General features: G+C 32.7%; 1 protein-coding gene across 1 annotated transcript; it reads left to right on the top strand.

The window, feature by feature from the left end:
* Positions 1 to 776: 776 nt before the first annotated feature.
* Positions 777 to 10,960, top strand: LOC111639199 (glucose dehydrogenase [FAD, quinone]-like). The gene is made up of 10 exons (XM_023384996.1): positions 777 to 1,106; positions 1,182 to 1,371; positions 2,879 to 3,010; positions 3,090 to 3,211; positions 7,158 to 7,328; positions 7,408 to 7,561; positions 7,622 to 7,785; positions 7,858 to 8,035; positions 8,106 to 8,328; positions 10,370 to 10,960. The coding sequence occupies exons 1-10, from the start codon at positions 1,047 to 1,049 to the stop codon at positions 10,503 to 10,505; spliced, it is 1,530 nt and encodes a 509-aa protein (XP_023240764.1). The 5' UTR covers positions 777 to 1,046; the 3' UTR covers positions 10,506 to 10,960.
* Positions 10,961 to 13,876: the final 2,916 nt, after the last annotated feature.

The following is a 13,876-nucleotide window of genomic DNA, read 5'->3' as shown; positions in this document are numbered from 1 at the left end:
GATACTCGTCCCAGTATTTATAATAATGTATGCAGTGTCAATTAATTCCGATCGTCAATAACAATAATGAATCTCCTGGAAGCACTTATCGTATCAATAGTTGCCTTTTATACAAAGAAAGATCAGAAAAGAGAACTGTTAAAATATCCTCAATGGGAATACGATTACATTATTGGTAAGTTGCATTGTAAAATTATTATCTTTTTAATTTCAATAAAAATAATAGATAATTTTATTCTTTATTTATAATGTAATTAAGTAAATATATAATAAAATTTTTAAATATTTATAACATTTTATGATTTTGTTACACTTATGAACCCGGATAAAATTTTTACGTTATTAATTATTATAAAAAGGTGAAAGGCTTGATTTTAAGGGTAACGACGAGTTTTTAACACATTGTAAATGACAATAATGAGTAAAATTTTTATTAAGTCCGACCCCATTCGAGATACAACGCGTCACCTCTTTCTATTTCCCCATATCCTTGATCTTTAATCATCAATATTTAATTCTATCGTGTATTATGATAACCGTGTCAAGTTTTAAAATTTTTGATTGGCTCATTCCTGAGATACAATTTAAAATAGATGCCAATAAGCGAACGGGCAAAAAGAATTTTGTAAGGGAGATTTTTACTTTTTAGGATATTTTGTTTGTCAAAACGTCGAGAAATACGAAGAAAACGAGAGTGAAATTTCATCAATTATCAGATTTTCTCTATTTTATATAGTATAACAGTCGAGATCGTAAAAAATAAACGTAACAGTTACGTTCATTTTTACGTTCCCGATTGTCACACAGTTCTGGAGGAGTAGTTTATAGATAAAAAACAAATACTATAAACCTGTTCAAAACGGAGAAAAAGATTTCGGTTTACTGTTTAAATATTTTTTGTAGTGGGAGGAGGAAGTGCCGGATCGGTGGTGGCCAACAGGTTATCAGAAAATCCCCTTAATAGAGTACTATTATTAGAGGCTGGAGGCAACGAAAATATTTTTTCCCAAATTCCTACTTTGGCTGCTGCTTTTCTACGAACTTCGATGGCTTGGCAATACATAACCGAACCTCAGCACTTTTCTAGTTTCGGTTATAAAGACCGAGTAAGTAAATTATAATTAGTTCGTAATTAATAAAATAACAATGTTTATAATACAAAATAATTATTGCTAATTAAGGCCGCAAGATGGCCGAGAGGAAAAGTATTAGGAGGCACAAGTTCGGTCAACTTTATGATCTACAGTAGAGGGAATCGACGAGACTACGATGGTTGGGCTCGAGGAGGAGCGCATGGATGGAGTTGGGAGGAAGTCTTTCCTTATTTTCTTAAATCTGAAGATAATAGGGATATTAACGTTCTAAGGAATGGTAAATATTAAAATATTCCAATTTCTATTTAATAATAAACCACACACACCTGATTTGTATTTGCCGAGTTATTTTCTTTATTCATTCAAACGTTTTCGGTCAATTTGTACAGGCCATCTTCAGGTTTTAATGTTGTTCGTTCCAATAAACCTGAAGATGGCCTATACAAATTGGCTGAAAACGTTTGAATGAATAAAGAAAATAACTCGGCAAATACAAATCAGGTGTGTGTGGTTTATTATTAAATAGATAGTATTGCTGAGAAGGTAGATGGATATTCCAATTTCTTTATTAATTAAGTTAATTAAATAATATTTCGGTCATCTTAATTTTCACTGACACGTAGTTAATGGAATCATATTATTTAATACTTTATATATAGAACCCATTAAAATTTTATTTTAATTTTTGCAACGTAATTAAATACAAAATTAGATAATAGAATAATTAGAGTTTTATTAAAATGTTTATTTTAAATCACATTTCTTATCATAAAGAGCAATGGAAAAGAATACATAATAGATATGTTTAACTAAGGTGCTATAAATGATAACTGACTCGTCTGCCATTTTGAATCGTAGACTTTACACTTAGCTGATAGTAGTCCGTGTAGCCAGTATTTAATGCGCAATTTTATAATTTCTAGTTTTTAAGGTTATGTTCAAATTTAATATACTCTTTCAGTTAATTTGCGCTTCTATTTAATTTAAATTGTTATTACACACGAAAGAAGAAAGTGCAACCTCGCAGAATTTAATTTTGGCTAAAATTTAAAAGATTTGATTGACCAACATCTTTGTGTTTCCCAACAAGGAAATAGGATTGCCAACTTCCGGGTGTAACGAATTTCGAACATAGTGTGAAAAAATTCTAAAAAGTAATAAACAAAAAACACCTAGAAACGTGGAAACAATTTTTGCTTCCTTTGATGAAGATGATGACGAGACAGCCGTATAGCCCAGGCAGTTAAGGCGTCAGCTTACCACTCCTCAGACCCAGGATCAAATCCCTGTGAGCAACTCAAGGAATTTCTCGCGGATGATCCGTTTCGGATATATTAGATTTATGTCTCTCACCATCCCCCAGTGGGGATCTTGCATAATTTACGATGGATATAATTAGAACAGTATGTCTTAGTGTTTATAAGCAGGAAGAAAGAAAAATAAAAATCTGTAATCTAACGGAAAGAAAATAAACCTGATTACAATTGGAGTGCTACCTTTTCACGAGGAAGAGAGCGCAGTTAAAATGGACACAACTTCTAGTTCACTTTTAGGACGTTTCCGAATATTTGGTAACTCTATTAGGAAAACAACTATCGATTATGCTGCTGTTAGGCGAATTTGTAGTGAGAGGGATTTTTTAAGCGCATGAAACATTCTTTTTTACATATATAAAAGAAACTTTTGTATTTTACAATACAATCATTTTACGTCAGTTATAAGATACATAGAGGCATGTTTTTCGACAGATAAATAAATAATTGTTATTTTTAACATTTCTGAAGGATACCATGCTTCGGGAGGTTACCAAACAATTTCTTCTCCGAATTATATTACTCCTTTAGTGAAAGCATTTATGGAGTCCGTCTTGTTAAATGGTCATGCCATGAGGGAATTTAATGGACCTATTCAAAAAGGTGAAAAGTGTTTTTAACTAAAAATAATTTGAACTTTCTATTCGATATTCTTTTGCTAATTTTTTATATTTTATTTCAGGTTTCGCTTTTCCACAAGCCTTTAAAAGAAATGGAAGGAGATGTAGCAGTAACAAAGCGTTTCTTCATCCAGTGAAAGATCGCCCGAATTTAACTATTTTACTTTTTTCATTTGTTACGAAGGTAAGAAAATAACTCTTTCGCCTCTTTATGCAAATCTTGCTCGACGGATAAGGAGTAAGGAAAATTAATGAGGATTGTGCACATCATTCTATAGTAGCAGTGAACAAGTCTAAGAACTCTTTTTCGCCAAGTGGATATACCAAGGATCGAAGGGAGATTATTACATCTTAAAATGAGATAGATGAGAAATAATATGATTGTTGAAGTCATTTTTACATTTAATTCCAGAAATATGAGGCGAATAGAACAACTAACGTGTTGCGTGTACTGAGTTCGTTTTTCTAAAAGAACATTCCGATTATATATTATTTATTTCCAGGCTCTGCTATATATAAAAGAGGGATAGTATGGCGATGGGTCGAAAAATGACATCCCAAAATACTTACATTTTTGGACTCGGCGGACTTCGAAACGTCCAGAAATGCAAAAATTTTGGACATGTTTTCTTTATGTATGAATGTTAGTTCGTGTATGTTTGTGGGAGGCACAATTTTCTTCACCCTCTTTGAAGCTTAATAACTCCTGTGCTTTTTGTCGAAATTTTTTGAAATTTTGCACTAAGGTTTGTGTAAGGCACTTTAGGGAGATTGATGGCATTAAATTTCGACGTTAAAGGTCGAGTATTATTTCCCACAGTGAGTGGGGGTTGAAGGCATCGAGCTACATTTGGTTCACAAGGATGACGGTGTTTTAATAGACCAAACGATGACGGTTTGGACAGAGCAGACTCGAATGTATACTGGATGAAGGGGCGAAGACAATGGAGATCAGATGCCTACCACAAATAAAGATGGAAAAGCACATGCACACTTGCAAGCACTCCGCTCTGTTCTGAACTCCGTCTTAAAGTTCTTTTTTCTTTCTCCTTACCCTCGTAAGCTTATTTAATGATCCATCGATCCTGTGAATTTCCGGAGCTCCGGTCGGAAATCCTTTTTATCTGGAAACTACCGGTAGTTCCTTACCATTTCCGTGAAAAAGAGTTTACAATGACTCGAGAATGATTCATTCAAGCAAGATAATATATTATCTTACATGAATGAATCATTTCTTTTTATTTGTAAGCTTCTTCACATTTTAAAGACGACATATTTCCATTAAATTGTCGGATGACAGAAGATTGGTGTTCCTAGTCTATTCTGGATAGTGAAAGAAAGCTCAACTCGCCTCGTACGAGGACGACAACAGCTATGAACTAGACTAAGCTAGGCTAGGCTGACCTGATCTGATACTATCTCCTTTTATGAAAAAGTACCCTTCAATCGAAACATTCCAAACAAACCCTGCACCCTTCCGACGCGTGACGGAAGTTGGGCGTTTTTGCGGATAGGACGTGAGAAATCCCATGTTATTAATTTAAGCTATTAATTTTGAAGGAACTGTGTCATTTTCCTCCAACAGGAAGTTCCTTTGTTTCAACTTCGTACATTTTTTACAAAATAAGTACACAAATTACTCGGCTCCAGATTCTCATAATCCCATTTGCTAGGGTTTTCGAATGTCATCGGAAGACCACGAGGATTTTTCTGAGATTAATCGTCCCTCGATCCAGAAAAACGTGTTAACGCTTTCGCTCTCTCGTTACGCTATTGCTTAACTATAAGCTTAAAATGCGCTTGCAATTTTTATTCCACAATTTTTTTCTAAGTTTTTTCTTTTAAAGTTCCGTTTGGTGTAATATGACACCTATTTTTTTTCTAAGCAACATCATTTTATTTATGTGTCCATTCTTTTTCTGTGATTCTTGAACACTTTGTTGTCAAAATAATTTACCAAATTAACGAACGTCAAATCCAAGAAAATTTCTCAGTATTATGACTTAGACACTTCACAATTTCAGCGATATAAAACATTTAATGAGTTTTACTTAATAGCCATTTTCATTAAGAATATTGTACGCTGCACTTATCATTCTGCTACGAAGATTTATTCGGCTGGCATAAAAATTACTATAAGTTTTATATGTCGTTCGAATTTCGATACAACATAATACAAAACACCATTTCAATTACATTCATGTTTTGCAATGAACTGTACTAAAAGCAAAAATAAAAAGTTCTAAATATATCTTCCATTTAAGAAAATATTAGCTTAGTAAGTACCGTAGCTAGACAGGTGTAAGGGGTGCTCGGGCACAGGAGCCCAGGACAGTGGATATTCATAAAACGACATATGAAAAAAATGATCAGTATGATATTTTTATTCTTTCAATCACTATAACAGTATATTTCTATTAATAGGACTTATCATACTGGTGTATAAGATTACAGCCTCACAGTTACACAGATTAAAATTGTTTTATTTTACAATTACCTGCGGATTAACTAAATTATTGTATTTATTCTGAAAAAACTTACCAGTAAATTCACCTTTTGATTTTTCTTTGTGTCTCTTATTCTTTCTTTCTAATTTCTTTAATTTGTACTTTTTATAATTAATATTGGAAGTTATTATTAATTTATTTATTTTCCTTATATCATGTTGTTGTAAATTCCCGCTGATACTTATTGGTATACTTAATGTTAGTAACTTTATATCTTCCATTTTACATTTTCTCAAATACCAAATTTCCGATTTTAATTTTTCAATTTCTCTCTCTGTGTTTTCTGTACTTTGCATTTTCTTTTCCACCAGGATTTCTGCTATATATATTATTAAAAACTTCGTTAATTAATATGCATCTATGTCCTTAATTTAATCCAAATTATTCTTTCAATCACTATAACAGTGTATTTCTATTAATAGGACTTATCATACTGGTGTATAAGATTACAGCTTTACAGTTACACAGATTAAAATTGTTTTATTTTACAATTACCTGCGGATATCCTATTTTCTTAACTAAATTATTGTAGGCCTATTTATTCTGAAGGTAATATCCGAAGGTAATTGTAAAATAAAATAATTTTAATCTGTGTAACTGTGAGGCTGTAATCTTATACACCAGTATGATAAGTCCTATTAATAGAAATACACTGTTATAGTGATTGAAAGAATAATTTGGATTAAATTAAGGACATATTAATTAAGATAGCATATTATAATTAATATGCTATCTTAATTATCTTAAATATAGATAGCATAAATATAGATGCATATTAATTAAGTATGATATTTTTGTTTTGAAATTTTAATAATTGAATGGACAGCATCCTAACGGTAGGATAACTTTAATCGCTTCTTTGTACAGTAACGAAGCATACCAGCAGGATGAATTATATTTCGTCTTGCAGTTCGAGTTTCGAAGCGATAGTTAAATACACAACTTCGCCACCCGGCCTCTAGGAATAGCAGATTTAAACATGGCGACTTCCTTATGGCAAGGATACCGCGTTTTCGTCTCGGCGACCTATTTTGACGCTGCGAAAAAGTAACAATGAATACAGCAAAGGCCATATCAGCGATAAATGAAGCGCAACACGTCTCGCACACGATGACGAGTGTTGCAGGAGTCCGGAAGTCAGCTAAAATGGAACATCGACGATCGAATTACCCGAGTAAAGAAGCAGGATCTTCGTGTTCGTGGCCCTCAGCTACCCCGCAGCCTAGTGCAAGCCTAAGTAAAATATATAAAATAGTTATACATTTTTGAAATTTCATTATTATTTGATGTAGCCCATTCTACCAGCAGGAAGAGCTTATATAATAATAGTATACTGCTGGTAGGATCCACCTACTTGAATGGCTATCCAGCACTGTCTACTGTCCATTCCATTATTAAATATTTCCTTAGTGGGGTTCGATTCCGTAATATTTCTGATTAAAATTAAAAACTGACTGTAAATTTTTATCTCGTATTTGTTTTTTACATATTTTTTTCCTTAAAAAGATAGAGTCAAAATAAAAATCTTGCACGAGGCACACGAAAATCTAATTGTGGCATTCAGTATTGTTATACTATAACCGTATGTTATGATAAGTTCAAGAATTAAATACAACTTTTCAGATTATTTTCGATCATTATAAAGTTGCTAGAGCTGTTCATTTCGAACGTTTTGGTCGTTCTTTCGTCGTGTATGCTAGAAAAGAAATCATCGTGTCCGGAGGCGTTATTAATTCTCCACAACTTTTAATGTTGTCGGGCATTGGTCCTAGAGACGATTTACACAGACTTGGGGTAAACATTTACTCTTTTTATTAGATTAAAAGAGTAAATGCAATAATAATAATTATTAATTGTCATTTTTTTCATGAAGATTCCCGTTGTTTCCGATCTACCCGTCGGATACAATTTGCAGGATCACGTACTCACGTACGGAATGGAATTCCTAGTCGACGTGCCTTACAGCTACAGTCTTCCTCGTCAGTTAAAACCGACAAATATCGCTCGATTTTTTAAACATGGAGAAGGTAAGTTACTGTTTCTAATTTGATTCGGAACTATTTTTAAAATTTATTAACATTTTAAAGGACTTTTGACTGTGCCTGGAGGCTTAGACATCATAGGATATATGGATACGATATACGCAAATCAATCGGACGATTATTCCGATATAGAGATCAATTTTTATTCTTTCACCCTAGCATCTGATGGAGGGAAAATCTTTCGTCCGGTTCTTGGACTGAAAAACGAGGTCAGTGGTTTTACGACCGTTCTATTGAACACCTGAAACAATTTCATAACCCTCAGTTTAATATTTATATAGATATGGGAACGTTGTTATAAACCGTTTTCTTACAAAGAAGCATTTACTATAATGCCTATTTTGCTCCGTCCTAAAAGTCGAGGGTACATAAAATTAAGGACTGCGAATCCTCACGACTATCCCATCATCCAACCTAATTATTTTTCTCATTTTGACGATGTTCTAGTTTTGGTTGATGGTAAGAGCTTTTTTGAAATTATGCAAATGATTTTATAAAATAAATTACACGTATCGTTTGTACGGTTTAGCCCTGAAGAAAATTCTTAGGTTTGGAAACTCGATAGCTTTAAAGAAATACGGAGCTCGAGCATTTCCTAGAAGAATACTTGGATGCGAAAAATATGTACAGTTCAGTGATGAAGATCTGCATTGCATTGTAAGAACTATGTGCTCGACTGCGTATCATCATGTGGGATCGTGTAAAATGGGTGCAATCGAAGATCCCACTACGGTAGTGGATCCAATGCTAAGGTTTGATATTGCTGTTAATTGCAGAAAAATGATTTTTTAAATACTGAGTAAAAATTTAAAATAATATATTTACGGTCAAATCTGTCTAAACAACATTTAAGCATCATTTCGGCATCATCATTTTGAAACTATGAAGTGCATTCCATTTGTTGTGCATATTGTTCTAATGTGGTAATTTTTTTAAAGCATTCGTGTAGCAAGTTTTTTATTTCCTTTGCTTTCTTCAACATTTCTCACTGAAATAAGTGAAATAGAATTTTTTTTTATTTTAAACCCACTTTAATTATACTTAAGCTAAAAATTTATACTTTGCTCAGTAGCCGCTCCATCTTGGTCATCATCAAACTCCATTTCTAAGTAGAATTTCGTCGATTGTTACATCATTCACAACTGCAAGATCTTTGTAGTGTTAAGGCAGTACATCATTTTCATTCAATCGCTCCATTAAAGTCTGAATGTCAGAAATTTTTCGTGATAAATCCTACTCTTCTAACTCGGTTCCGTTCCTGTTTTGGATTAAAATTTGACTTTTTTAAACAGTTTCGTATGCAGTTTTATGAGCATCTGATATCCTTCGAACAGCGTCTAATACAAAAATTTTATTAGATAATTCATACGCGGAATAGCATGACCTTATATGAGCACAAATTGATTATACACTTGTTTTCTATGCTGCATTTTAAAATTTTGAATAATTCCCTGATCTTATGGTCGTCGTGATAAGTTAGTGCCAAAAAACAAAATTGAATGTTAGATAAATCGAATCGTAGACGGCACATAACATTATCCAAAAAGAGGAGAACATTTTCTTGTTTGCCAGTCATATAATGGGCAGTTCGTGAATATTTAAATTTTTACGGAATTTGAGATTCTTTCTATAACCAGTGGCTTTTTCATTATTCCATTAGCAAAAAGCTCACACAAGACATGTGACTTTTTTCCTTTAGTTTCTATCCTCCGATACATTTATCTCTTTCTCAAATTCGAAGCGAACTCGAAAAAGCACTTTCATCACATTTAGTGCCGTCTTTTGGTCATAGTCCTTAGTTAATTCAGTCAGTTTCAGCTTTCAGTGTTCTACTACTATCAGGTCGACGTCTTCAGCTTACCCACAAATTAGCGGGAAAGTTATTTCGTCTCGAGCTTTGAAGCTTTCAATCCAACCATCAGAAGCCCCGAATGACTCGTACTTCAAAGGTTATGCGATAATTTTGGCTTTCTCTGATAGAATAGTCCTGAAATTGAAACATTATGTGATCTCTCATTTAGAAATCACTCTTACACTTTTTCTGTTAACAGTTTCATTTCCGAGTTTTTTCGAATATCCTTACGTTTACAGTGCACTTATCCATTCTTCTTTGATATTTTTCTTTCTTTCACGGAATTTGATAAACTCGTGTTTTGCCACAACTAAACTTTATGCAGAGTTCATTAATATTTAAATGTTGTTGTTCTTTATAATATAAGCTCGATTTTACACTTTGAACTTAGTGTATTCATCTTTATTCCTAACTTCCCGCATATTAAACTGATGCTGTAAATCGTTTAGTGCAACTGTACAGTTGCACTAAAACTCCGTTAACTTATATTTTGTATGATAAGAGATAAGAAAAAACTTTGTAATAAGTAGGTTTCCGTCTTACTGAAAGTCCGGCTTAAACAGGTTTCACTGTAGCCCTATTTATTTATTAAAGATATTAATATTTTGAGATATATACTGTACAACGGCGGTTCAACTTTTGCCCAGAATAAAAGAAAATAGTTGTAGTTCCAGCAGAATTATGTCATTTAATCAAACATGCATGTATTAACATAATCTTATTGTATGTATCTTTCTCTTCGTACGCCCCTCCGAACGGTGACACTTTTCCCATCGTTTCGGCAACGATACCAGAGTGACAGCGTACGGAGGAGGAGCAGCGGGAGAAAGAACCAAATTGCTACTACGTAACACATTTCTGACAGAAGTTGAACGGCCCTATTAACAAGAATTAAAAATATAAGAATTTTATTTTTAATACGTTTCAATTTTGTTTTACAGAGTAAAAGGAGTATCCAGATTAAGAGTTGTCGATGCATCGATTATGCCAACTATTGTTTCGGGCAATACGAATGCTGCCGTACTCATGATTGCCGAAAAAGCATCCGATTTGATACGGGAGACTTTTTATTTCTAATAACCAAGTTTAGAAAAAGATTTTATTGTGATAAATAGTCATATTATATATTGAAAAACTTTTACATAAAACACTGAGTTAAGTGTTTTATTCGTTTGATATGAGCATGACCTTTTATTTTTATCTTCTTTTTTGCAGGTTGTTTAAAATACCGCAAGTGTAAATCATCACGTTTGAAGTTGATTTTAGTTTTAAAAATCAAATTTTAATTCCGGGGAATTTTAAACCATCATCCATTTTCTCCGTTGACTCTGCTCACTGGACGACATACACAGTATCAAAAGCATTGTTACATTCGTTGTAGGACTGTAAACGGCTTATGGAGTATTTGATAGAGAAATAAATTACTTCTTTATTTGAGATTACCACTTTTTCAAGAGGAAAACACTATCAAAATATCTCATTTTGTTTATGATACAGAAAAAAAAAATGTGTCCAGGAAGTTTTCGCTATATTAAGCGGGGAAATTAGACAAAGTATAATATCGTGTACCGGTAATAACGCAGGATGATAATTAAATTTAAAATTTAAAAATTGGGAATGCAAAATGTAAGACTCTGGAGCATCATCAGTACAAATTTTAAACTTTTGTTTTTTAATTAAACTTTTTTTTCATTGTTTTAAAGGAACTTTTTGATTTTGACGGCCAACTAGCCTACAAAGAAAGATCGCTTGTCAAAAATGTATTCTGGAACCTTGACATAATTTAAACTAGGAATCATCGTTTATTCTAACAGACTGCTTTCAAAAATTAACTTTTAATTTTTTAAATTCTAAAAGTTATATTTGTTGTAACGTCCCTTGCTCATTACAAGCAATATCGTCCCTACTCCTAATATCGCAGTTACTTCCAACTGGCTTTACGACAGCGGTATCAAGGTACAAGTCCATTCGCTGTCGTATCGATACTTTTTACGTAACATCGGTATTTCGAGTGACAGTGAAGAGCTTTTATGAATTAAAATCCGCCTTATCACTTAAGTGAATAGGTTCATAGCAACGAAGAATACGTTTAACTATAGTCTATTTATGTAATAATAAGATGAATAATGAAAGTAAACTGTAAATACAAGTTGAAATTTATTATCAACTAGCTGCAAGATCCCGCTTCGCTGGGTTTTTATTTGTATGTAATAGTATAGTTTTATATATATATATAAAAGACTGTTTTTCTAAGTAATCTAGAATCTAGCTGCAAGGACCCGCTTCGCTGGGCAAAAAGTAACGATAGTGAAGATTAAGATAATTACATTATAGCTAATCTTACCCGTTTTCACAGAATGCAAGAATTAGGTCCCCCGTTTCCAGACTAATTAGAGAATTTTTACGTTTAGTCAAACGAACTATTTTCAACGTTTCTGGAACGTTTACAATCGTTCTATAATCGAACCAATATTCGAATTTTATGTTCGAATTTAATTCGAACAAATTCGAACAAAACATTCGAAATAGAAAGCCACTTTCAACCACTTTCAGCCTCATATCTCCCGTACCCTTATAACTATCGAGACGCAACCACCCCTATGCACGAATGGAGACTTGGGGCTACCACCACATACAAACACCATTCACGTGCGATGTGTAGTTTTGGCGAAAAAGTGAGATATAGGGACATACATGTCCATTTATATATATATATATATATATAGATGAACTTACATAAAAAAACAAAATAATATTTCAATTATTAAAAAGGTAGCTTTTAGCCCTTGGTATAATTAAATTAAATTAAACTGTATACTAATGTGAGGTAGATAAAAAGTAAGGGCTTATCACACCAGTGATAAAAGCACAAACACTCGGGAGTCAATACGAAACATTTAATTAGATATAAAGGGATATATAGTAAAAATAGCTACACGAGTATGATTATACTATATAGATATAAACCAAAATGCATTTTGGACTATTGGAACAGTCCCTCTTCAGTTGGTATTAATATAAAATTATTATACATAAAACCGCCGTAACGACATGAGCAATAAACATTAAATAGGTGCGAAGGAGACAGGAGTAAAACGTCTTCATAATATTACAACGTGTCTTGACGTAAAAGGTTCTAATGCAAAGAGACATAAATTAGCGGATTTAAAGGTTAGCAGTTACGGAATAATGTTAGACATTAAAAATATATACCTACCACAACTGCAAAAGAAATATCGTTGAGAGTAACATTATTACAGAGTGCAGAGCAGGCACAAAGGACATGTGGTACAGGCAACGCCCGGTGAACAAGTGATGACTGATATACGATACAATTACAAATTTTACAACAGTTTTGACAAGATAGAATCATAAAGTCACAAACATATTTCGTGTGTATAGATATAACTGTAATAAACTTCATCAATTTTAACACCTATGTTTAAGTTGTTAAGCTATGTGTTTTTGAGTTTTATTACAAAAACTGGTACCAAAATAACGTTTGAAAAATTAAAACTGTATTAAATAAAACTAACATATTTTTAACATACGTAAGTTTAAAAAACTCTTCAGTACAAGTGTTGTTTTTAGAGTTAACAGTATGTTACGATTACACACAGTTTGTTTTAACCATACGTCTAGTAAAACTTCAGAGTAATTATTTAACAAGAAAATCTTATTTGTTTGTTAAGTTACGGCAACGAAACACTTGGACGATCTTCCTAAGGGAATACCTTCCGGGAGGTCTTTTTAGACCAGGCCCCTATTTAGGCGTTACAGGCGTGGAGGAAACCCGGAAAACTCCGCGTGGCTAGCCCGTCCGAGCGAGGAGCGAACCCACGACCGAACTCCCAATATTCGGGGTACGAAGACCGCTTGGCCACTGGTGGGCCTAACAAGAAAATCTTAATAACATCCATGATTCCAATTTCCTTTTTATACTCGGAAATTCTATTATAAATTTTCTTGGAGAAAGTAACAAAATTTTTCTTTTTATAAACAAGTGAGTATGCGAATGTTAATTTAATTTAAAGTAATATTTGTTCGAAATGTAATTAATAAAATTTTGTAAATCAGATTTTTTTCTCGCTGTTAAACATTTCGAAATTATATGTTTTGTTTGTACGTACATTATGATTTCAGGTATTTTTAGACAATTATTTTTCAATTTATAATATAAACATTCAATTTATAATATAACAAATAAAAATTTTAAAACTTTTTATTAAAATTTATTTTTCTATGTTTCATTTTTACTGTTTCATGGAGGAGGGAGTGAGCTAAAAGATGGTCATAGTCCAGAAAGTCCGGCAAACACCGAACTAATAATGTCAACAGTAACAAATAAATATAAAAATTGTTAACAAATGCAATCATTCAAGTTGAAATAAAATAGTTTGATGAATCTATTCATAAAATTGCATGTACTGTACCTAAACATTAGCATT

Source organism: Centruroides sculpturatus, unplaced genomic scaffold (assembly GCF_000671375.1).
Source record: "Centruroides sculpturatus isolate CEXI.00-Female unplaced genomic scaffold, Cexi_2.0 scaffold1218, whole genome shotgun sequence".
Classification (NCBI taxonomy): Eukaryota; Metazoa; Arthropoda; class Arachnida; order Scorpiones; family Buthidae; genus Centruroides; species Centruroides sculpturatus.
The sequence above is the reverse complement of the archived record's forward strand: the minus strand, read 5'-3'. Positions and strand labels throughout refer to the sequence as shown.